The sequence below is a fragment of the Crocodylus siamensis genome, chromosome 11 (genome assembly GCF_052110815.1).
Source record: "Crocodylus siamensis isolate JL-2025a chromosome 11, ASM5211081v1, whole genome shotgun sequence".
Lineage (NCBI taxonomy): Eukaryota > Metazoa > Chordata > Crocodylia > Crocodylidae > Crocodylus > Crocodylus siamensis.
Genome location: NC_143405.1, coordinates 51,804,336 through 51,830,375, shown reverse-complemented (window position 1 = coordinate 51,830,375; position 26,040 = coordinate 51,804,336). Strand labels below are relative to the sequence as shown.

Below are 26,040 nucleotides of genomic sequence, written 5' to 3'. Positions count from 1 at the left end.
ATGGGAGCCTATATTAATTTTGGATCCCATTTAATGTAGCTGTGGTAGTCTTGTTATCCATTAGCCTCTAACTAGGTTTTAACCTTACTAAGCTCTCTGATTTATATATGTACTGGTCTCTTTGCCACAGGATAACTATGTTATAAATTCATATTCAGCAGACGATTGATTTGTTGCCCTTCAATGTTCTTATAATACAAGTATTTATTTCTTCCTACGCCACATGCATGTGTGCCTGCACGGGTATGTGCTACTTAACAAAACAAACACCGTCCCCGCTAGAATGCCCCATTTGGAAATTGGATGCTAACTGTATCTTGTGATGTGATATCAAGCAGAATTGTAAATGACCACACTTCATTGCACAAATTTGAACACTAGCCTATAATCTTTAACTTGACTATTTTAGTCCTTTTTAACTTAGACATGACTTCTACATCTCTAAGGAGTCCGCTACACTGTTAGAGCCTGACTGCATAAATTCTTTCCATCCTTCCTCATGCTGTATTCTACTATACAAGATCAGTGTGCAGCAGCAGAAACCATACATAAAGCAAAATGCCCACGTTGTATAACGCTAGGAGTGATAGCGCAACCTAAAAAAAAAACAAAACCCATTGGAATGGAATATTTCCAAACAGGCAAGTGTTTCATTCCTAGCGTAGACATTTTTTAAGCATCTACCAGTGATCTACCCACAATTCTGATTGATACGACTTATGCTCTAAAGCGATATTTAAAAATCTTAGATAACTAGATATTTAAAAAACCAAGAAAGCTGTGCATCAGTTCACTTTGATTTTCTCTGCAGAATTTATTAGTTACCTTGCCCTTCATTAGTTGCTCTTGTACTGAATTGCTACGTTTGTCAAGATATCAAAGCTAGCAGACTTTACCTTTCACACGTAGATCTTGTTCAAAGGCTGAAAGAAAAAAAAATAAAGTTGTCCTTCCTGACTCCCAATCAGTTTTGCAACTTTGAAAACTGATAATTGACCTGGCTTCTTAACTAAATAAATAGGAAAAGAGGAAGGGGGGGGGGGCAGGAGGAGGAAATCAACGTTGCCCTATAGGTATGAAAAGCTGGTTTAGTACTTTAATGGGCTTCAGCCACTGATGTTCACCAGGTCAGTGGTTTGACTTTCTTTAAAGCTGTAACTGCCAAACACTGACAAATGCTATTTGGATTTACTTTAGAAATCATCACATGCTTTCCAAAAAAGACTTTCTGTTTTAGAGCAGGGCAAGCAGCTTGTAAGTCAACATCTCCACATCCTGTCAAAAACTTAAATAGCCAGAATGCCCATACAAGACATCAGTACAGATTTGGGTATAGGTAGGAGGAGGGAAGTAGATGCATGTTTTAAGAGCAAGAATAATTTGCAAGGCATCACTGGTGGATTCATCCCCACCGTGGTATAAATTCAGCACATCAACCACGAATCCTGAACAAACTCTTTTGAAACCTTTTAATGAACTCAAGATATGTTCACAAATAAGATGGGAGACAGTACTTAAAATTTGTGTTGGCTTCTTTTTAAAAGTTCTCTTAACTCCTCTTCCAGCAGTTCCCTCTAAAACAACATGGGGAATTAAGATATGATGAAGCAGGAGACACTGGCTTTTGCAGTGTCGACTTTTGCAAGACAACTTTTAATATTATGGATTAGCAATGACCCAACCCTTCTCTCACTGGTTATCTCACCTTTTTTAAACTGTTTCCCTCTCATTTTAAAATGGGCTCTACAACTTGACCTCTCCATTATGAAAACACAGGAAGGTTATATTCTTGGCTGTGTTCCTTTAATCAACGCCCTTCTTTTCTGGGAGATCGCTAAATTAGTTTGAGCCAGGGTCATCTGCCTGTCAGCTCTGGGCTGCACCAAGCACAAGCTACTAAATACTTCCAGAGAAAAGTCTTTCTTCTAAAAGAAAGATCTATTAGTCTGGAGGAACAGAATGGCAGTTATTGCCAAGATCAGAAAGCACGGGAATTATCCTTGATCCTGAACAGTCTTTTCCCTCTAAAGCTGCCTTGTTTGTGTCTTATGTCTGCCTCCTTGTGACTTAAACATTTTATCCTGTGACAATGGTAGGGAACTTGTAAGAGGAAGTTTGGAGTAACTTTCCCTGGACTGGTTCTCCAGCTTTGGCTGTCTTTTAATTGCTTTCCAAACCATAAAGGAAAGGTGCTTTTGTAATGCATTTTCCATCTCTCTGGACCTTTTTCTTCTCTTCCTATTTCAGTTCTCTTCCAAGTTTCTAGGCATTTCTCCGTAAACACACCAGGCAATGTAAACTGCTTCATACAGCAAGTTACACAGGATATAACATTGTGTCTGCAAAACTGAACTGCAGTTCACATTACTGTACATGTGTGAGGAATTATTGACCAGATCCATATGATTACAGCCAATACTATGGCTTCAAAATGAGAATGATTGTGTGCAAATAAATAAACTTGTGTTACAAACACAAGAGAGTTATGATTTCCTGTTCTATAAATGGCAGGGAGTGATGAACAATATGGCTTTGTCATGAGCTGACGCTTCTTAGCAACCTAGTCTGAAGGGAAAACAAAAATCTACAATACGAAAAGGTGACACAACAGATTCCAACTCAGTTATCTTCAATAAAATTACACTCTTTTGTTAAAAGGTGACCTATGACAAGTTTAGGAAAAAGTGACCCTGTATGTTTTGCTTCAAATGATATGTCCCTTCCATCATAGGAATGCCCTTTCCACTCCTTCCTGCCCAAACTTTACAAGCTACAAATTCTGGTCTTCTAATAGCCATCCAACACAAGCCGGGAAAGCCTAGAAGCCATTTAATCTCAATGCTCAGCTTGCAGGGGTAACCAATAACTTGTTAGCCCAAGTATTACCCTTTCATGGGTATCACCAGAAACAGGTGGACTAAAAATTCCTTCCCTATCTTAGTAGCTCAGCCTTCACTCATCTCTTGCACCAGATCCCCAATCAAAGCCTTCCAGCCTACACACAATCCAAATTTCTAACATGGAAACAGAAAACACAGTATCTTTAAGTCTTCAGGGTTCTCTCAGTCATAAAAAATGAGAAATACAGAACCAAGCTTTCTTTCCTTTCCGGGTCACCTTAGGATCTGTGATGCCTTTCAATGCTATTCTAGTCATTAATCAGAGTAACATAAAGAAAAATAATGGCAAAGAAAAAAAGTGCAAATACTTTGAATACTTTGGGTATTTTTACTTTTTTTATCCCAACAATGTGGCTCTGTCTTCTAGGAACAAGAGCACAGAGCCCAAATACAGCATGTCATTCTCCTATTTTCCTCCTATGGATCTCCATTTATTTTCAACCGCTCCCCTTCCACTCCCTCCAGTATCTCCTGATACAAGTTGTAGTTGGATTTTAAGCTGCACGCAGCCAACAGGCTGACCTTTCATAACCTCTGAACAAATGGAGATGTGTCAGGATTGCTGACTCAAAAAAGGGCATTGCAAGGCATAGAAAAACAAAACCATTTCAAACAAAGCCTACTTTGAACAGAATCACCACAAAACAGAAAAGGAAATTAAGTCTATACTTCTATACTTGTTTTTTTGGGTGGGGAAAATTCTTGTTTCGATCCCATATGAACCAGTACATATGAAGTATTACTAATGCTATGGAGGGTGAAAAAAAGTTTAGCTACTTCAGAAACTACTTTATCTATATCTAGTTTTTGGAAGACAAACATAAAAGCAGCAACATCTGCTATTTTTTGGTTCAAACACCCAGTTTCAAGTTTGCCCATAAAAAGTGCTTGTAAAACAGGTAACACAAGTAGGTGGAAGTCAGGGGCATATTTTGGTTTTGAAGAGCAAGGACTTATTGCAAAAACCATGTACTTGCTTCATGCTGTAAACAGTCCTAAAGGCTGTCAGTCCTATTACTTCCTCTGGGCTTTCTAGAGGTTACAGCGGTGTTTTGTGTCTTTTCAGGTTCTGAAGCACTCTGTCCTGTTTAAAGGCACCAATTCCGCATCACAGCATTGCGGGCTGCTGTAGGGAAGTCCTTCCTGGGGGCTTTGAAGTCAAAGTTGCTTGCTATAACTGCAGCAGCTCTAATGCGCTGCTCAAAGGACAAGGGGCTTTTGTAGTAGAAATCATTTCCAATCACTCAACCAAACAAAAAACACAGCTTTCCTGTGCGTACAAGGAACCTCCGACATCACGACCAAGCCACCTAACTACATACAAAGAACTGAACAAGCGCTCTTAAACAAGTAACCTGTCACCAGCTGGTCGTTTAGTTTTTAAATACTCTTTCAAGTTGGGCAGATTCAAGAGATTTAGACTTGGAGTGTTACAATATCACAGGTCCAAAGAGGGGGCCAAAAAAGTGACACAGTTACACAAGGCAAAGAACATAAGATAAAATTTAAATTTGGTTTCTCTGATCCTAGCTAAAAAAAAAAAAGCAACTAGCAAACAGAATTTTAATAAGACAATTGTCAATGCTGGGAACAGAGCCTGACAGAAATGCTGAGCTTTTTAAGCATTCATTGCCCATCACGAGTCTGTCTAGCAAAATCAGCCATACTCAACAACTAGATACGGAGAAGGTGGAAGGAACAAAACAAAACACAACATACTGTTTCAGGAGGAGGCAAGGAAGTTTCCATGCTGGTTCACAAGTAAAAGAAGGAATTCTCAGTCTAAACCCAGCGTCAATCCCTAGCTCGAACATGCTGTACTTCAGAATAACGGTAGCGGAGCCTGGCTCTAGCCGTGTTAGGCTGAATTCACAGTAATCACTGTAATATGAAGCAGGAGGACCCTGGGTATGTTGGCAAGAGCCCTGGGTGGATGTTCTAGAAAGCAAAAGCAACAGAAAACAAGTGATCTGTGCTTGTCACATGAATGCTTTGTAACAGTTACTGAGCCCACTAAAAATATTTCAAGTCACTGAATCAGGCAGGAAGACATTTGCAGTTAGTTCCTTGCTCAATAAAGCAAGGAAAAAAATATTTCCACTTGACCTGAACGTGATCAAGGCAGTTATGAAAAAGAACAGATAAAGGAGAACAGCAGACCCCCTTTCTGTTGAAGCCTAAAGGCACTGTTGAATAATTGAGAATACAAGACTAGAAGCCAGGAATGCTCATCTTACAACAAATCATAACCTCTCCAAGTTTCTATTAAGTGGCGTAAGGGGAATTTTCTTATTTTGGAGATTCTCTCATATAAACATGAGAAACAAGTAAATTTAGCAACTGTGAAGCAAAGGACAGCACAGAAAGCTTGTGGATTTATGTGGCCACAGGCAAGGCAAATAAAACAGCTATGAACCTCTTCTGCCAGCAGCAAAGTTATTTTAAAACAAAGATCAAAACTAAATTTTGGAGTGGCCAAGGAAGTGAATGGAAGCACAAGACTGGCTGAAAACGGATTCTGTGGTCAGCTTGGTCTTAGTTATTTATTCTGTGGATGGACAGAGTTGTGCAGCACTTCTGCTAATTACATGTTTTTCATTAAAGTTAAGAATTACACTGACATGCGCTGGCATTGTTTCTTCTGTCCAGCCTTCCTCATCCAGAAGCCCAGCATACTTGATTGCGAGGAAGTAAGGAATACAGATCCTGAGCACTCCTGATAAAACAGGAAGGAGGTGGTCTTCCCTGAAGTGAGACCTGGATTGGGCATTTTGCATCTGTTGGGGTACTATTAGCTGAAAGCTAAGCAATTCTGACCTATGTTAAGAGGCACCCAATTAAGAGGCTCAATTACAAGAGGGTATTCCCACAAAATATCTTCACTATTAAGTATACATACTGCTATGGAGGAAGTTAATTTATGGGCTGTTAATTTATTTTCCAACAATAAGTAAGTGGGCGGGGGGGGGGGAGATGCACACGCACCATGAGGTTATTTCACAGGTCTTGTACTCATCCTAACTGCTACCACTCAAAGCTTTTGTCTCCCTCCAACATCATATAGTATATGTACGCTTTACTTGAAGAATTGGCAAAACAATCACTGGGCAATAAGGGGGAAACAAGATTCTCTTCAAAACTTGGCTTAATCATTGATCAACCAGCAGATTTTGCTATGGAATAATGAAAGATGCTTGTTACCATATCCCTAGTGCCACTTCTCATTGACATAACCCAGTGGTGGTCAACCGGGGGTACACATACTCCTAGGGGTACTTAAAAAGATTGTAGGGGTATGCAGAACTGATGTGGCTGATAAATGCTGTGTACGTGTGCACAGGCAGCCAGGAGCACACCCCAGCAGCATGGAGAGAAGCAGGATCCAGCAGGAGGAAGCAGAGCTGGGGCAGTGGCTGCTTAGCTGGGGTGGAGGCGCAGGACTGAGCTGCGTGGGGTGGGGAGGTGATGAGCTGGCTCCCACTGCTATGTGCACCCTGGGAGGGCACGGCGGGGGGGTGCCCCCAGATGTGCATGTGGGGCGAGGGCAGGCTGCAACTGCAGGCTGGGGTGTGGGCAGTACTGGGCTGTTCCTGCCAGGGGTTTTGGGTCAGGCTGTGCTTGGGGCAGGCAGCAGCAGCGCTAGGAGAGGGAGTTGGAGGCGGGGATACGGTGAATTCTGGAGTGGCTGCAGCCCCTCCCATAGCCCCCCCCAAGCACAGCCTGGCGTAGCCCCAGCCCACAGCAGTTTCCGGCCCACTCCACATGCAGTGGGGGCACATGTCCCCCCATGCCCTCCTGGGGTGCGTGGAGCAGCGAGAGCCGCCCCCCTCCCCCAGCCTCCCAGACGAGCCACTCGCTGCTCCATCCCATGCTCTGCCCTGGCTATGCAATGCGTACCCCTGCCCCAGCCCCGCTCCCTCCCTCACTGGGGGGGAGGGAGGGGGTCAATCTGCCCCCCCGCCCCTTAAAAACAAGAAAAAGATATAAAGGGGTACATGAGCTGACACGTTGATCCAGAAGGAGTAACTTGTTAAAAAGGGGTGAAAATCCCTGAGAACCTGTAAGCCAGGCTAATACATGCAGCCAGATGACAGCAGAAGGCATTACGGCCAAGACGGTTCTGTGTTGTTGTGTTCTTGTTCAGGGGCATGTTGCCAGCTTTGTGGCCACGTTACATATGGTTCTTCTCCAAACCTGCCAGTCATCCACTTGGTGGTTCTGACAAATTTTTGAAAAGGAAAAATTCAGCTCCTGGTAAAGATCACTTTACCAACTACTGACTGCATGAAGAAGCCTTCCAAAGGCCAGGATTGCTGTGCTTTTGGAAGAAGCACTGTCAGAATAAGGGCCTGGTACAAGACCTTAAAGAGTATGCACTATTAAAATAGGGTTTCAGAGCTGTATGACAGGGCTCCCATGAAATAGGCATGGGAAAGGATCAGTGAGAAAACAAATAAGCCCTTGGACTGATATAAATTTATTTGACATTGGGAACAGCTCTAAGCAACCAGCCTTCAGTTTTCAAGCTTGCCAAAAAAAACAATTCATCTTAAGAAAGGTGAAAACCAAATATATGAAGTCTTCTTAGGGCCGAACCTGCCTCCCCCCGCCCAAAAACACCCCAAACCAAAACAAAAAACCATCCCAACTCTGAGTAATGATTTCCAACAAAAGGATATTAATTTTCCATCTTCTTAAACAAAGCATGCATGTCTGCCATAGTTGTAAAACAAAAGAGTGGCATTTTAAAATACTGAACCAAGAGTCTGACTTTTAAAGTGCCTATTCTAATCCTTACACAATTCTTCCTCACTAAAAAACGAAACTTCTCAAAGCAAGTGTAGCATCTGCAAATAGGTACTTGCTTCTTGCTTCTTGACTTGAGAGTTTTCACAGCTTTTAGTGAGAGAATTCCTTTAATTAGCTGAAGAGTTTAATTGCAAGTTACAATTAAAAGTGCAGAAGACAGATTACACATTCCTGCCCAACTCAGGAAACAGCCCAAAGTTGGTGCATGAAAAGGCACTTTCAAAAGTTTGGCTGGTACATATTTGCCTGGGGGGAGGGGAGGGGGGTTCTTAACATTTTAAAAGATGGAGCCACTTTCTGATTAAAAAGTCTTCTGCCAAGGCAGAATATCCACTAAATCTGGATGCATTTAAGAGCTGCTTTTCCTTGGCATAACAAATAAAATGCAGTACTGTTTACTGCTCTTTTTATAAGTGCAATATAAAAGTGGCTTGCTAATTATTCAGTAATGAAATTAGTCAGAATAAGAGGTTTATGCTACTTTAGGTACTTGCCCAACAAGCTGATGTTGAAATATTACCAAGACTGCCAAGACATCAGCTTCATTCTCCAAGCAGAGGCTATTTAATCCTTCAATTAATGAGCTTTTGGAACAGAGCTGTGGTTTAATCTAGAAATCAGGTTTACTCAGTAGGAAGCAGAAGAAATTCTAGACTGTTAATCCTTGGTAACTTGAAATGTGTGTCTTAAAAAAAAGAAAGTGACAGATGTGGAATTTTTTCTTTCTAAAGAATTAAATATAAAATATAAATGTTTTTATCACAATTCAGATCAGCTCTCTCTTCTGTGGCACTGGTGGGATTTTAGAGAATGCCGTGACGCCTCCCCTCTTTAATCTCTTAGCCATTCATCTCTATTTGGGCAAGCTTCAAGAAAAAGAAGACACTGCCTCCATTTACATATTCCTTATGGAATACTAGAACGACAAACGGTTTATTTTTCGTATTGCTGCCCCCAGCAGAAATATAGCAATGATTTTATGTGCGGCTTCATTTGAACTCTATCCAAAAAAATAGTATTGTATTTTCTTTTGGTCCTGTGCCTCTCCCATTTTAACATGTTTATGTTTTCAGGCTGTGAAGGACATGAGGGATGTATGAAATAAAAAACATGCTGGGTTCTCATGGATATCCCCCTAATTCAAGTGGGTTTCTAACACTGTTGGGACAGGATCCTGTAGCTTCCCATGTTTCTATACCTTCAACAAATCACATCAGTTTAACAGTTACCAGCTCATTAGACTTCCATGGATTGATTAGGGCAGAAGATAGTAATTACTAATCAGAACGTGAGCAAAAATAAACATCTTGCTTTACCTATACACTTCATTATTCATTGGGAAGATATGGCAGATGTATAGAAAGGATTGGTATTTAAAGATGTGGGAATTATGAGAAAAAAACTAGTCTTTCTTAAGTGGTTACAAGCTTGCTCCTGGTTGATTCTTCGAGAATCAAAGCAGGGAAGCCTTTCTGCCTTCTGAGAAGCTACTGACATCAATCACCTGAGAATCAGAATCTTGCCTTAGCATGATCCCTAGCAGGTAAATGAGAGAAAATGGAGTGAGAAGTCAGGTTTGTTCTTGCTCCAAAGATGATCTTTAAAATCCAGGCCATAAAACAGGCACAAGCTGTACTCGCTCACTGATAAGATACTGATCAAAATTTGAGAGGCCAAATAAAACTAGTTTATCCAAGATCAGATGTGCAGAAGACACTTCCCAAACAGGGCTAGAGCCAGGACTTTTAATTGCACAATACACTAAATGGCAAGAGACCGAAGCCCAACTAGTTTCTTCAACAGAGGGTCAGGTAAATGCAAGACGTCTTTATTCTTGTGCGATCTGCATGCAATCTGCTGCAGAATCTGTGCATTGCCCCAGTGCAGGAGACAGTTAGGGAGACAGGGGGAAAAAAAATGGAGGGATATACTGTACTGATCTTTGAGGATTACAAAAATGCAGTCCTAAATCAGATCCCTCACTCGTTGTTCAGTAACAGCACAAGAAAACCCCTGAAGTCAACACAGAACTATGCAGTGATTTCACAGCCACTTTACATAGTTTAAGTACAGATTAGACCAACACTCATCTGGGCTGGTTTAGACAAGGATGATCCTCTTGAACAGGGTGTTAGGTAAGATGACCTCCTGTGTTCCCCTCCATTTTATTTTTTAGCCCCAATCCTGCTCTTACTTTAAAAAATAGGAACCATATTCAATAGCCGGTAAGTATGTCAGTGGAGGAAGAAGCTCTCTGCTGCCCTTCCAGGGGAGTAGACTTGTTCCAACAGTTGTTTTTGTCCATTTTCCAAGCGTTAATTAAATGGAAGTGTGGGCAGGGGGAGTTAAATGTTTCAAACCAAACTGTCAAAAGGAAGTTCATGGCTGTTCACCTATGGACTGATTCTAGCTTTGGTGGGGAGGAGGAAGAAGGTGAGAGGAGAGAAGGTCAGACTTGCAAGAAAGTCAAATGCAGACTGGATGCAAGACACTGTTAGAAATTCAGCTGAAAAGCATTGCTGCAACACAAGCTGAATACTGTCTGAGAAAGCTTAAGATCAAAGTCACAATGACAGACACAATATGATGCCATCTTAGGCCTAGTGTGACATTTGGGCTGCCCAGGCAGCCTGCTCTGGCTTACCTTGTCTCTTTCTCTGCAGCTCTGGATTGCGAAGGATTTTGCTGTAGCCTCCCTTAATTTCCTCCCTCTTATTTCCTTCTGACCAGAATTTCTCATACCTACCCCCATGCTTACAGGTTTGTGGTGGGTGTCATAGTGTGGTGCTAATACAGGAGACCTCATAGTGCAGACTGCCTCATACCAATCATGAGTTCAGATAACTTTCCAGCTCAGCTTTTCAGACAAATCCTTCTCACTACTGCAACTGCTTTCAGAGAAACCTACAGGTGCAACATGCAGCCCCTAGGGCAGGGTTGCCAGCCAGCCTGGTTCCTAGGGGGATGCTGTCTCTCCACCTTCTCACTGTATAACTTCTCTACTGTGACCCACATGCTGCTGTATGAAAAACAGCAGTCCTATATAGTCAAGCAGAAACAGAAAAGTATCACTTTAAAATCTACAGCACAAATACTACTTACTAATAAGTGTTAAGTGATTCTAGGAGCCACAACAGGTTCTCAATGCAGCCAAATTCTGGGCTGAATAAGGCTATTGGCAAGAGCTGTAAAGAATTTGACATAGCTCATCAACAATAGAAATCAGAGAGCATTCATAATCTGCCCGTGTACTGCAGCGACTTCATTCAGGCTAGGATTATCTGAGGAGCCTATAGGATCTGGGTGTTCACTTCTTATTGAAATGTCACCATTCTTTCCCCTTCAGTAACTACAGTTCCTTCCTGCAGCAAGAGCCTTTGGAAAGTGCATGGGACAGACCTGAGCAAATGGTCCTGACGTGGCAGGAGTAAGCTCCAAGCATTCAGCTGAGCCTTGCTGAACAAGGAGATGGAAGCCTTGAATAGTGACTAAGCAAAAAGTATTTAACAAACTCAAAGTAACAGACTAATGCTACGTTGTATCCTAGGAGGTTTTAATGATAGTGGGGCTGCCCCTGCCAGCCGGACGACTTCTGCACAAGGGGAAAAAAAAACGTGGAAAGTGCGCAAGCTGCTTCAGAGATGCACACAAACAGCAGCACAGGGACAGTGCACTGGGAACTATTTTGTGGTGATGCTGAGTACTCTGAAGCAGAAAGAGAGAAGGAAAAAATTGGTTAGTAGGACATGGCTGGAATAGTGCTGACCAAGGACTTAATAATGGAGGCAACACGTGGTATAGTTACCACTTCACTTTACCCCGAACATATGAAAAAGAGGACTCACAACTTTGTGGATGTTTATAGGGCAGCAATTTTATTCTGAAGACACCCAAAAATGAGCATGCAGTAGGTTTTATGGGGAAAGAGAAGATTCACAAAGAAGTTTCCTATTTTTCTGCTGGGCCAGTAGAACCAGTGAAGGGTGCAATTTCAGACTGGAAGGTTGGGTGGCAGAGGAAAGGATTGGCATGTTACAAATTGTACTAACAATACCAGATCCTGAATTTTCATGTACAACAACGTAACATGGATGCAGCCATCTCAGCATGGCAGTGGGGTACCTCTTTAGCATTTATAGTTTGAAGAACAAACAAATGACTAGACCCCAAACACTTTTTAAAACGCACTGTTCCTTAAAAGGTCTCTTAGCCAAGTACTGAGGCAGCTCTATCCTTCATGGCTCTCACAAAGGTGGATGGCTATAGCCATCCAGTGAAATCAGCTACAGAGGTTTAAAAAGAAAAAAAACCCAGAAGTGAGTGAACAACACAGGCTGAGAATCCATTAAATCTAACAAGAGTCAGAATAATACGTCTGTTTGGAAATTACTCACTTTGGGGCAAGTTTTAAGTTCTTCAATACTCGTGATGCAGGGATATAATGCCAAATGAACCCAAGCATCAGATAGTATTTTAATCAATAATTAATCAGGTATTGATTAGATTAGATTAATGGCTACAAACAGCATCGTTAATTGTGAAGGAATGGATCTTACGAAACTGAACACCTCAGACTTGCAAACATCAGATCAGGAGGCAGAAGTATGATTAGGCAGTGCCTTGCAATGCAGCTCAAGACATCAGATCTAACAGTAACTCTGGCAATACAGAAGACTGGGGGCCAACTTTTTTGGCAGGCATGCTATAAATTAGTCCCCTCTGAGTGCCACTCCGGCCCTCCTCCCAATCCACTGCTCTATTTTCTGCTCCCTGTCCTATCTACCACTGTCCTGTCTGCCCCCTCTCCAATCTGTCATGTGCCACACACAGAGGCTGCCCTTGCCATGTGTTGGCCACTTCAGATATAAAATATGAAGTGCACAAACACACACGCACACTTCTTAAATAACCTCTGTTTAGTACCTTTAAAGCTTTGTGGAGAAGAGGCAGCCATTATTCACATTTTCTTAAATTTTGGTAAAATACAAGTTAAACCACAAAACTGTAAAGATGACTACATCTGCATTTCATGCTGGCTGCCACTGTTACAGCACCCCGAAACAAGTATGACTGATGAAACTATTGAAGACTTTGGTATGTGGAGATGACCATTGAGAACTTGTTGAAGGGAAAGAAAAAAAGGCCAATCGCCTGAAGTGGGACAAGAAACAGGAAATATAACGATCATATCTAGCAATTAAACAGCAGCTCAGACGAACAGGTTCATTCACTGTACTTGGCACCAAAATATACCAGCACTGTAAACTGTACCTGTTCCATAAGCAATTATGCAGTCCCCTTACTAGCTGCAGTGACCTTACTAATTGCCCAAAAGGCAGCTGTTAACAAGATAGTAGCTGAACACGTACTAGCATTAAACTCTTTTTCTCTGTGCCTTGCAAATGTGGCTTACGCCAACCAAAGAAAGCTCATAGCTCAGTTGTTTCTTATTTCTTCACCAAGGTCCTATCTGCATGTATGAGGAATGAATTCCCCTTCCGTCTGTCCAATTCACTCAGCATGTTTCTAATTTGTGCCAGTAGGGGGAGCTTGTCTTCCTTTTATGAAAGCATACAGCCTCCAAGGTTCTTTGGGTGAATCTGATATCTTTTATTAGACCAACTGAAATAGTTGGAAAACAATTATTAAGCAAGCTTTTGGGTTCAAAAACCCTTCGTCAGGCTGAGGAAGCTTCAGCAGTTGGTGTGTGCTCTTCCTGGGTGGAATGAAAAGTAAAGATGCCAGAGGCTGGGCTGGGCTGCATGCAAGCAGGTAGTCAGTGAAAACGCAGACTCAGGAGTCAGTGGGTGAGAGACAGGCTGGGGGGTGGAGGGGGGAGAGAGAGAAGGGGGATGAATAGTGAAGAGATACCTAGGGAGTCAGATGTCAGGCAGGTTATAATGTGTCATAAATCCAATGTCTATATTTAGTCCATGATTTTTAGTATCTAGGAGGTTGATGAAGTGGAGTTCATAGGCCCATCTCTGGGAAGTGTTATGTAAGCTCCCTTTGAGGATCAGGACTGAGAGATTGGAGATAGAGTGGTTTTCTTGTGAGAAATGTGCCCCCACAGGTAATTGGGTATTCCTGTTTTTGATAGATTTCCGGTGTACATTCATTCAGGTGTGCAGTTGTTGTTTGGTCTCTCCTACATATTTTCCATCTGGGCATTTGGTGCATTGGATGAGATACATGACATTTCTGGAGGTGCAGCTGTAAGATCCAGGAATGCTGATGGCTCTGTTGTAGTGTGTAGCAATTGTTGGGGGTGGGGTGGAGATGTGTTGGCAGGTTTTGCATTTCTTGCCATGGCATGGGCTGGATCCTTTCGGTGTGTTCTGGGCTTAAGGAAGTTTGCTTCTGGTGATGAGGTTAGTGAGGTTTGGTGCTTGTTTGAAGGCTAGGATGGGTGGCTCTGGAAAGATCTTTTTAAGAATAGGGTCTCTTTCTAGTATGGGCTGCAATTGTTTGAGGATTCTCCATACAGGTTCAAGGGAGGGGTGATATGTCATAACCAGCGGTGTGCGATTTATGGGGGGGTTTTCTTCTGTACTGCAGCAGTTCTTCCTATGGTAACCGGGTGGTTCTTTCAAACATGCGATCTCTCTGGAGGAGTGTCCTTGTTGGGTGAAAGCCTTTTTAAGACTGGTGAGGTGGTAATCCTGGGTGTTTTCTTCAGTGCAAATTCGGTGGTACCTGAGGGCTTGGCTGTATATCACAGCTTTCTTGGTGTGTTTAGGGCGATTGCCGGTTCTGTGCAGATATGTATGTTGGTCTGGGGATTTCTTGTATAACTTGGTCTGTATTTTATCATTCTGAATACTGATCATCATGTCTAAAGAGGAGATGTTGGTGCTGGAGTATTCTAGAGAAAGTTCAGTCTCCAAGAGTATTTGAAGACTGACCATTTAAGTTAGGAGTCTCATCTAATAGCCACATGGCTCCTCTGATATGGGTAAGGAGAGAGAGGCTTTCCTACCCCTCAGCATATGACATATCTTTGGTAATCCAATACTATACAGCTGTCAGCAAGAAACCAATCTGAGCCCCATAAGCATGGAGACAGCATTGTGAATGAGAGATAATTCAGCACATGATACTAATGCAACTAGCCAGGTCAGCAGAAAAAAAAAGGTGTACAGAGCTAGCCTGGCTACTGCAACTAGATACAAGAGCTCTTCTAGTTCAGAAAAAGGTGTTGTGCAGCACTTCAAACCGAATCCTCTCTATAGACACAAACACCTGAAGAGAGGCAGATGCAAGTGCAGTCTGCCCCATCTTATGCAGATTTCATGCTGTTTGCAAAAATAAGCCAGAGTGCAGCACCAAGCAGTCAAATTTGTGACAGCAATGCTCTTCCCAGGAGAGTAAGAGGTGGTGGTGATTTAACTCTAAAGGAAATGTACGGAAACAGAGTTTTGTTTCTGTCAACATTATGGAAAACAAATTCTAACTCTACCTTAAACATGGGGGTGCCCGTGTCTTAATGAGAATGTCAAAACATCACTGTAACAATTGGCAAACACCACCAACTTCAGCTGTTTCTCTCAATCACGTTTTCCTGGGAGATGAGCATAAAGAATAAACCTGTCGCACTAGACTGTGTGCTAGGAAAGCCAGACGAATTATTAGCCGTCACCTCTGGATTTGATTAGCTGCTCCTATTACTATAGAGCCCAACCTGTATGAGCCACCTGCTACAGTGACCTGCCACATGGGGCAAACCATAGGGGAGCCCTAATACCCTGTTTGCACTGAACAAAAAGCTACCCCAGGATGAAACTAAGTAGAGCTGTGGACACAGGACTTGTACTGCACTGGCATATAGTTATGCTTTCAAGAGGTGACTTTCCAAGGGGTAACATTACCCCACAGCTGAATAATTTAAATGAATATAGGGCTACAAAGCGTGTTTTTGGGCCACATTTACATTAGTAGAAGGGCAGTTTACACCCATACAAGTGTCATGTGTCCATACCCACTGTTGAAAATCAGAGGACAAGGGAGCCTTCTACTGCTTAAGAGGCTGTGGAGACTGAAGTGCTGGGCTGGAATGGAGGTCAAGCATTCAATGCAGAGAGAAGGCCAGCAATTAAGAGTGTTCAAGCCCAGTGGAAGTAGGGAGGCATCAGCTCCACAGGATGGGAGGTCTTTCTGTATCATAATCTGTCCTAGGCTCAATCTGGACAGCGTCATGCATCCGTGTGGGGCAGAGCAGTTAACTGTACTGAGGACTTCTGCACCACAGATGCAACTGGTGCAGAAACACCGAGTACAGCAGCATCCAACACCACACGGTCCATTCTATCTTCATAGCCCTTTACTAAGGACACCCAGGATCCCTGGGTGTTCCCTATAGATGCTGCTGGCCAAAAGACTGCTCTCAAGTGCACCAGGACAAGCCCATCAGGAGTGGCACCTACAAAGGGACAAGCACTTGATGAAGTCTAAACCAAAACGTGTTCATTACAGCATAAGTAAAAAGTATCATACTTGCTGTTTAGGGCGAGGCTTTGTACACACACGTTCATCAACCCAAATATTACAACATAAAAAACCAGTAATGGTGCAACTCTAACCTCCTGGGTCCCCTTCATGAGGGACCATTTTATGCCTTGTGTTCGCAAGCCACCTAATGCTTCAGAATTGAAATGCATTTCTTACGATTTTGCCACTAGCATGAATTCCTCCAACTACACCAAAATCCATGCAGTCTTTTAGTTCACTAGCACACAAGAGACAGAATAAACTATAGATACTAGCAGTCAGTAATGCAGGGCATCACCTATCATAGCAGCAAAAAGAATCATTTTTAGAAATTAGTTGCCATGTTGGACATCACAGAATGATTTGCCACTCCGCAGAAAATTGAAGAGCGGCAAATCATTCTGTGATGTCCAACATGGCAACTAATTTCTAAAAATGATTCTTTTTGCTGCTATGATAGGTGATGCCCTGCATTACTGACTGCTAGCATCTATAGTTTATTCTGGTCTCTTGTGTGCTAGTGAACTAAACACTTGTTTGCCCCATGTGGCACGTCTCTTTACTAATTTAAATGCTCCACGATTTGTAAATGAAAACACAAAAACCTGGTATGAAAACTTCCTCTTTCAGGTATAAGTTCTGTTTGTCACTTGCTGTTTATGGTGAAAACTGACAAGAATTTTCCACAGGTCACTGAAATAAATATGTAATTAGGGAACACAGGGGCTTCCTGGGCCACTGAGTCCAAACCCCCGCTGCTGCAAAACTCTGTTAATCCACCTCTATGAGTAATGAAAAGTGATTAAACTGTAAGCTAACAGGCATTTTCAAAGGATTCTTGCTGGAAAGTACTGCCTTTTTTCCTTCCCCCCCCCTTTTTTTAAACATACAAAACTGGGGACATTAGGAAGGGCACAGAAAACAAAAAAAGAACTCTGTCGCTTCAGTGTGTGCTAGAGCCCTGTCTAGCAATGTCAGTCAGCTGCATGGTGACAAAGCCCAAGTAGTAAGCAGAAGAGAAATTGGAAAATTTCTAAATTTCTCTCAGTCAGAAAGCAGAAGTAACTACTACAAGCGATCTGTGGGGACAATATGCTCCAACATGCTGTGGAGTGATATACAACCTTCTGTCTTCCCATCTCTTTCCAGTGTTTCAAGTGGTTAGCACGTGGGGGAGGTGGAGGAGGAGGAAGGGGCAGGAGGAAGAAAGGTTCAGCTCAGTTGACAAGGAAAAGATATTATAATAGTGGTTTCAGTAATTAATCTAGGATCTAAAGTGATGAACGGTTACAGCAGCAACACAGACTGTTCCAAAAAGCTACATGAGGGTAGTAAAAAAAGTCTGTTTTTCAGGTGCAAATTCACGCAGATTGAAGGAATTGCTCATATTGACACAGATTTGAACACACACACAAATACTATTTGTAAGGGATGAATTTGTAATGGAAGGATTATCAGATGAATGCAATGCCAAACCATGGGACGACAGCAGTCCTCAAGTTTCCAGGGAGGGAGCACAGCTCTACTTTTGAAGCGGTAGTTCCAGCCCTTCACTGGAGAAGCCATTCTGTTTGGAGGGGTCACAAAGGACATACAATGGGATAACCATCAAAGGTGCCTTCAGTTAAGCAAAGAATGCCTTAGGGTGATTTAACTGAGCAGATCTTATGTTCCTAAATTAATGGAATGGATTTTTATTTGGAACTTGGTGGAGCAGAAAGATTTAGGGAAGTGGAGGGTGGAGAGGGGAATTAAAAAAGCAAAATGCCTGTAATTTGACTGTTTCTGGAGAAATGCTCAAATTGTTCTAATACCAATTGTTTTCCAAGTACTACTCCATTAATACCAAAGATCATTCTTTCTTAAGGACTTGAGCACCTCCTTTCCTTTTCACATGAGATTTAAGATAGCCAAGAAATGAAACATCCTATGCCATCTGCTCTATTCCCTGCCTCATTGTTTAGTACCATCTCTCCTCTTTCTAAGCCAACAGCTATGTTATTTGTACATTTATTTAAATTTCACACTTACAAGACCCTCAGTATTGGGGCCTTGCCTTCCTGTGCATCTACAAAGCACACCAATAACTCTTTACATACAATAAGCAAGATAACTGCAGCATAGGGGGGAGGTATCTAGATGGCAAAATACCTGTTTGGATATGCACTTCAGGAGATTTTTCACCGATGTCCCAAGCCCCAATTCTTCTCTATTTTTACCAGCTATATAAAATCTCAGGAGTTATCTACTCCCATAGCCTCTTCCTGCAATACGCTGAATGAAGAGTATTACATGATGGTAAGACTTGGATAGTATATTACACATAGCATTAGTAAAGGGGTACAATCCAGGTGTAAAATCATCAGATGAAGAATTTTAAAAGAACTTTGTCTAAGGAAAGTAACGGCCTCCCCACAATGTGTTCAGGGATCAATTTCTGAGCTAGGAATGCAATGTTTTCCTGCACTGAATGTTCTACTAACTCTACCTTGAAGCTAACGTTTTAAGCAAAAAGCCACCTATACAATAATACCTCTGAGCACCAGAAGCCCTCCTCTGTTTTTGCTTAACCCACTCCCAGTTGCAAACTAGAGCAGTTCTTTGCCTAGGAAGGCAAGGGAAATTACCAAACTAAGCAATATACAAAGTCACAAAACATATGGCTTTTTTTCTGTCCCCTCATCAGGCAGACCTCAACTGTGCTAAGGTTTGGATAGCGCAAGAGCATGTTTACAGTGATACCTTATCTACCTACGAATAAACCGCAGATAAAGTTACATTGTGTGAACTGTGTTTGAACTCCAACTGTCGCTGCAAACTCCCTCCTGGTCTTTTTAGCCCAGACTGCAAATAATTTCCTGTCTCAAATGGCACAGAGATATTAAATAGAAGGTGGTACAAGCATTCATATCTGGTGATAATTAAACACCAGGTCCATGTCTTATGTGCTGAAGCATGAAACAGGGATTAAAAGGTAAATATATATTGGCTTGGGCTATAGTGCTGCTCTAAAAAAAAAAAAAAAAGTCTGAAGTCAGAGAACTGATAAAAACATCTCCACCTTACAACTAAAATAAGAGCCTGCAAATCAGGGATTGGCAATGTTTTTGGGCAGAGTGCCAAAAGCACCTGCAACCTCGACCTACAAGATGTTGGCGTGCCAGGGGCAGACAGAGGAGGAGCTGCAAGGGGCCCCATCCTGGTGGCAGCACGACCCCGGCCCTTTCCTTGCCGTCTGCTCCAAGGTGCACGTGCCAAGCAAAACACCTTTGTGTGCTACACACTAGCACTTGTGCCAGGCTGTTGCCTATGACTGCTCCACATGCAAGGTAGAAAATGCAAACAAACTAGAACAATTACAAGTGATACAACTGCTTCCCCTCAGGCCCCTTTTACACTATCTTATAGCCTTAATGAACAAACTGGATACTCTTACTGATACTTTGACTTTCTACTGCAATGAGAGGGTCAGCTCTGTTTTACTTCCCAGCTTTGTCCCTTCAGTTAGTTTTTATCCCACTTCACAGTGTGCATCTTTTTGTATAATACACAAGCCATTCGGTATTCTCAAGGGCCAACAATTCAGAAAAAAAAAATCACACACAACATTTGGGTTTGTTTTTTTTAAAGTAACGGTAATTCCTCAACACCGATAAACTAAGCTCAGCTGGTTCCATGCAGACTAAAGACCCTGCCATGCAGCCCTCAGCACCCACCCCCAGCAGACAGGGGATGGTAGGTGGCAAGACTAGCATCCACTTCCGGCATCAGTGAGTAAAGTAGCCACATTCATCTGAAGTCATACAGACGGCAAGGCAGAGTAGCACCTTAGAGCAGTCGTGTTCAACCTTGGGCCCCTTGGGTTAGAAGAGTGGCACGGGGGCCAGTCTGCAGGCTGGATTAACCTTTGCTGCCTTTGCCTGGTCCCAAGCTCCAGGATCAGACCCCTTGTCACCCTGCCCACCCAACCTAGCACACAGGGCAACACTATCCTGCCTATGGGGCTCTGTATGGGTCTGGAAATTTGACAGCAGGACAGTGGCAACCACCCTCCTGCCGCTGTATTTTCAAACCTGTGGGGAGCCCCATGACATGGCTCTAGGGGCTGGATCTGGCCTGCAGGCCAGGGGTTTAGCATCCCTGCCTTAGAGTACCCAGTTTAGAGAGGCATAAGTTTTCATATTTGGTAACATCACAGATTCTGATGAAGCTGGCTGTCTCCCATGCAAGCTTAAACCAGTGGTGCTCGACTTATCCAACCTATGGGCTGGACAAGTAGCACGGGGCTGGTCCATAGGCCAGATCCTGTGGCCCGGGTCAGTTTCCAAGTGAGATCTAGCTGTGACTTAAACCTACGCAAGTACTATCTAGCATGTGGGGCCATGTCATCTGCCCCGTGGGGCTCCCCACAGGTCTGGAAATGGAATGCTGCCACCACTCCCCTACCACCAAATTTCCAGACTACCTTATTCTAGAATTAGGGGGGTTTCAAGGCAAAACAGGACTAAAAGCTTAATTTTGGCGTGAATAAAAGGAACTGCTGGTCAAGAGTAGTCTTTGTAGTTGCAGAATTGCAGACCTCTCCTCCTGTCTCAGACACCAAGGGGAGAAAATCGTTTAAGGCTTATATTGCATTTTGTGTGAGCATGCATGCAGTTGCTCTTGTCCAGCACCACAGTTAAATGCACATTCTCCAGAGGTTTTTGTCTACACCTTTCTTCGCTGTGCAACTTCTAAAACAAATCTGCCTTCTTTGAAGGAAGTATTTATGCAAAAAAACTCTCTTGAATGAATATCTTCTATAATCCACAGATAAACAAGCAAATCCACTTTGGTATTGCTGCCTGTGTTAAAGTACTTGATTTAAGTAACCTGGAACTCTCTGAAATGGAAAAAAAAATTCTTGCTTAAGCTGCTCACAGGCCCACAGGAAGCACAGAAAAGTTCATATGTAGAACCCCACCTGTCCCCTCCCCTCTGCTTTTTTTCTAAGAAGAAAATTAAAACAATGTTTTTAAAAGAGGAGATGCCAATGCACCTAAACGACAATTGAGACACCTGGCATTTTTGCCTCAAGGAAAAGTCTGGTAACTCTAACATGAATAACTGTAAATTGCTTTCCTTTCCCCCCTCAGCTGTATGTACATTTGGGTACATCTCACTTTCTCTCTTAACCTCAAGAGTCACTGGAATAGCCTGCTTTGTTTTGGATTTTTTAAGAAAAAAAAAGTGAGACTTATTCTGTGTTATCCTATATGCCCAGAACAGCATTCAGCACAGCACATGCCAAACTTTCCTCCATCCTCCTTTTCAAGTAGCTCCTAAAAACCCACCTACCATTATTACAAAGAAGCTTCACTCCACGGAGTCCATGTCCAGTGCTGCTCTGCAGGCCGCTGAATCTTGAGATGGCCATGACTTCCAGACAGGGACCTTCCCATTGCCCGAGAGCACTATTTAGGTTGTTGTGTGGCAGCAGTAGTGGTATCAATTCAAAGCCTTCCCAAATATCTTTGCTACAATCTAATGCAGTGGGCACACCGAAAAGGAGGCGTGAAATGTGTGCGTGCACAATCTTTATGGTTCAAGCCAATGCATAAAATTTAGTTTCCTAGAACACAGAAAAAATGGACACCTTCACAGGGCCACTAATTTAAGAAACTGAGGTGTAATTTCCTCAGCTTAAAGGAAGGCTTTTCTTGATGAAGGACCTAGGCAGGGCAGGATGACACTTGAGGGAAAAACAGGTTCAGAGAATCATAAACCAGTTATGCTCAGCCTCCAGGCCATGGGCCAGAGCTGGCCCATGAAGCCCTGCAATAGGTAAAATAGAATTCAGTCTTGCAGTCTGGCTTCCTGCTGTGGTTGTTGACTTCACAGGACTATGGGATATCTGGGGGCCAAGTTTAATATACAGATTGGTACTACATGTACTGCAGGAATTTTAAGCTGTGTTGTAGCAAAAGTCTCCCAAGTGGTGGGGTTTTTTTTGATCTTTTATGGTGCACACCACTGAGCAAGACATTCTTGGTCTGAGTCTGCAACCACGATTTGTCTTGCATCCATTTTCAGGCAGCCCAGTTTTGGGAAGTACCTCAAATCATAATGAACATCGACAGCAAACAACGTGCTCATTAAGAAATCCCTGTCAGGGCTGGTCTGGGGAGCTGCACTGAGTGATAAACAACGCTTAGACCTGGTTGTTTGCTTGGTGCCTGGTTTCAGCTGTAGCATGTTTAATGCCTACAAGGATTTGCTCTAGCATTTGGCCTCTCATACCTGAGCACAGAGCTACCCATGGGCATTACACTTTGGAAGTTTCAAAAACACTCTGCTCCCAAGGATAAATACTAAGAATGAAGCACAGATGGCACTGATTTTGAACAGGCAGATCAGATCCATGTCCTCAAGATCCGCTGACCTCCATTTTCAAGTGAAAGGTGACAACCATTCACTCCCCATGGTTTCAAATGCAGGCATGTGTAGGGTGGGAGCAAGTTATTTAAAAAATATACTGTGCTACATAGAAAGTCAGTCTTGCTACCTCAACAGTCTGGCAGCCACCCTAATTAAAATGATGAGTGTAACCTAGAAAGCAGAATCTTTTCTTAACTACTCGGTTTGCACAGCATTAGTTTTACAGCAGTGAAGATGTTAGCGTGAGACATCCCCCGCCCCCAGGGTCATTTACATTTTCCTGAGGTTTAAAGCAAGTCCTTTGCAACTGCAGCTGATTTTAAATCCCGGATGTTACATCTGTTATCTGATTTCCCCTGGCTTCTATAGCTCTCATTTCTACACTTGTGAACTTAGAACTTCTGGTCATTGGGAGCACTCTGCAGAACTCCCTAATCAAACGAAGATTTCTGAAAGCAAAGTTAAATGAAAATGAAGGGTTACTGTCAACGGTTAGATGAAAATGAACATATACACTTATGAAAATACCACAGGTAGAGAACTTTAGTCAGCCTGTGTTCTGATGCACACACAATGAGCCTCACATACAATAAACTTAACTGTTTTCCATGTCTGTGAACTTAAGCTCAAGTTCCTGGGTAAGACACTCTCTTAATAAGTTCACATCCCTTGTGTGTAAGCCAAAAAAAAAAAAAAAAATTCAGCCTATTAGATAGCAATAGACACTCAGTCACAAGTGACCTGGTCATGTTGAATAAATGACCAAAGATTCATCATTCCATTTACAATTTTCTGAGCTGTGCAGCCTGTCTTTTATGCACCTAGAAGAAGAACTTGAGATGGCAGGTGCCAGTCATGTTGATTAATGGATCCCAGTATAAAAATCAGAATACACTACATTCAGGGAGATCAAAGCTAAAGTGAAAATATCCTGTACAGCTTTTTAAAAAGAAGTCTAACAGAAGCATTGAGATCTGTTTGAAATTAAATAAACCTGAAAGACTAAGATATAATTAGGTTCATAAAGAAGGAAAAAAAGTGGTACAGAAGAGAAGTTCTCACAATAAGGAAACTAGGTTAAATATCCCGATACCATGAAGAACAGCACTCCTGTTTTCCTCTTGTCTGATGGAATCAAAGTACTCAATAATTCATAATTTGCTCTGATCAAGTTCCAACACAGGTGGTGCTACACAGTCAAACCTTAGTAAAACAATGCATTACGTGCCCAGCCATCAGACGGAATGTAAATAAAAAGCTGTGCAGATCTGGTTTCTACAATTTATTATCGATTACACCAGGTCCAAAAGAACAGCCTGCTTTGATAGGCCCCTTGCTTAAAGTGTGTTCAGTTAACTTCAAAGCAGGCAGAGAAAAAGACAGTGAGAGACTGAATCACCTAGAGGCAACGTATAATTATTGCACAGTTAACACAATGCCAACTTATGAACCAAAATACCCCAAAATGTTTAGTTACCAGTTCCATAAATCAGTCAGTTAATAGCAAGTACTTCCGAAAACAAAGCCTTAATTTCTCACATTCTCTCATTTGTTTAAATGAGCTGGCTTTGAGCAAATTCTTAGCCCTGAAGAGAAACTAGAAGTACCTTTCCTTCTCTCCCAAGAGACATAATAATATTGAAGAAAAGCACCGTTTGCAATGAAGGTCTGTGGCTGTGAACGTCTCACAAAAACTCAGCTTGAGTATCAAAAAGTTCATCAACTGTTATATCAGGTCTTATCCTCAAGCATTCCAAAAAAGCTTCACAAAACATACCCGTGACATTCAACGCACTGCTGGAAAAGAAGGAAAGTTAAACCAGCACACACACAGCCCCGAAATGAATACAAAATTCTGGCTACAGACAGAAGCTAAGCTCCCTGCATGTATGCAGAGTGCAGGGAATCATGGATATTGCTATAGGATAAACATGGTTTTATGATTTTACCTGGACTTCAACGGCCTATACGTACATTTCCTTTGATATGCAGGTCATGCCACCAAAATGCAGAGCTCTCAAAAACGCACAGGAAACAACAGGAGGTGGGTCAACAAAGAGGGAAAAATGGGGGAGAGGGAGGAAAGAAGAGAACTCTCTCATTCCTTTTCCTCTGCAAAAGAAGCCGAGTGTTGCTTTGGTATTCTGTAGGTAGGGTAACCATATGTCTGAGTTCGGCCAGGACAGTCCTGGATTTCATAGGCCACCCTGGCATCCCAGGAAGTCAGTTCCAGACCGGTGCCATGCTGCCCGCTCTGCCTGACCCAACTCCTTCTGAGGAGCAGCTGGAGGTGGGCGGCAGGCTGGGTTACACATTGCTCCTCCTGCCTGGGGTGGTTGGGGAGGAAAACATCCCAGATTTCCTTAAAAATAATATGGTCACCCTATCTACAGTCCCTCCTCCTCCCCACACTATGGACTGTACCACACAGTCAAATCAAAAGCACCAGCAGGTTACCTGTTTTCGACTCCCTTACTAAAGGCTGCACATAGTAAAAGGAGTTTTACACATAGTATTTGAACAAGAGATTCCTGCCTCCCAGTTATGTCACAGGTTCAGCACTCAATCCATCTGGCAATCCAACTAGGGCAGGGGCAGGCAGTTATTTTGTGTAGAGGGCTGCTTACTGAGTTTTGGCAAGCTGTTGAGGGCTGCATGACAGGCAGCCAGGAGCAGATAAATATTAATTTTCTAAATTTTTTAGGGGCCCTGTGGGCCAGATAGAATCGCCTGGCGGGACACATTTTGCCCAGCCCTGAACTAGGGGATGCTAAAGCAAGAGCCACTGATCAAAACAAAGCCACCAAAAGTGAGATTCAAGCAAGTGCCAGAGGTTTGAATCCTACCACCTCCCAGATTTCAACAAACCTCATTCTGGACACAGCTCCTTTATTCTGTGGACACCCGAGCTTACAGCTTGAGTTATGATTGTTCCAGATCTAGGGGAAAGGTTTATAAATTGAAAAAGCAAAATAATAGTGACCTCTTTGGAGAAGGAGAAAATTGTTTGTTTTCAGTTTTGGTGAAAAATTTGGAAAGCAACGAGAAAGAGCAAACTAAGGCTGTGTCTACACTGCAATCAGAGATGTGACTGCAGCAGCACATGTAAGTGGATTCAAGATGGTCTTAATTTAAGATCATTTACAGAAACAGACCTGGAGCACTTAGTTTCCATTTCCTATAGCCAGCAGTTCTTCTTAGTGTTGTGCCTAAAAGAGGCATCTACAAGCTCCATAACACATGATGTTGAGTCTTACACAATGGTCTGTGAGAACAGAGCACTCAGCAACATAATGCAGACTCCTCCGTACACTATTCACACCCAAGACGCATGCAAGGCCAGGGCCCCAAGTGTACACATCAAGCTTGAATCAATTTCACAAAGCTAGAGAGATGACCGGTGGGCCTGTCTGCTGAAGTATTAACC

General features: G+C 42.6%; 1 protein-coding gene and 1 long non-coding RNA gene across 9 annotated transcripts in view; one reads left to right on the top strand and one right to left on the bottom strand.

The window, feature by feature from the left end:
• Window positions 1-26,040, bottom strand: part of TMCC1 (transmembrane and coiled-coil domain family 1) — a 169,566-nt gene that overhangs the window by 39,927 nt on the left and 103,599 nt on the right. Inside the window, exon 1 of one of the 8 annotated variants that reach the window (XM_090021580.1) lies at window positions 4,620-4,769. The exons of the other annotated variants lie outside the window; for them this stretch is intronic. Coding sequence (XP_089877706.1) covers window positions 4,620-4,649 — 30 coding nt within the window. The 5' untranslated portion in view covers window positions 4,650-4,769. Of the gene's footprint in view, window positions 1-4,619; window positions 4,770-26,040 lie in introns of those variants that run through there. 8 annotated transcript variants of the gene reach the window in all.
• LOC149855873 (uncharacterized) overlaps window positions 1-26,040 on the top strand; it is a 97,166-nt gene that overhangs the window by 70,044 nt on the left and 1,082 nt on the right. The gene's annotated exons all lie outside the window — the stretch shown is intronic.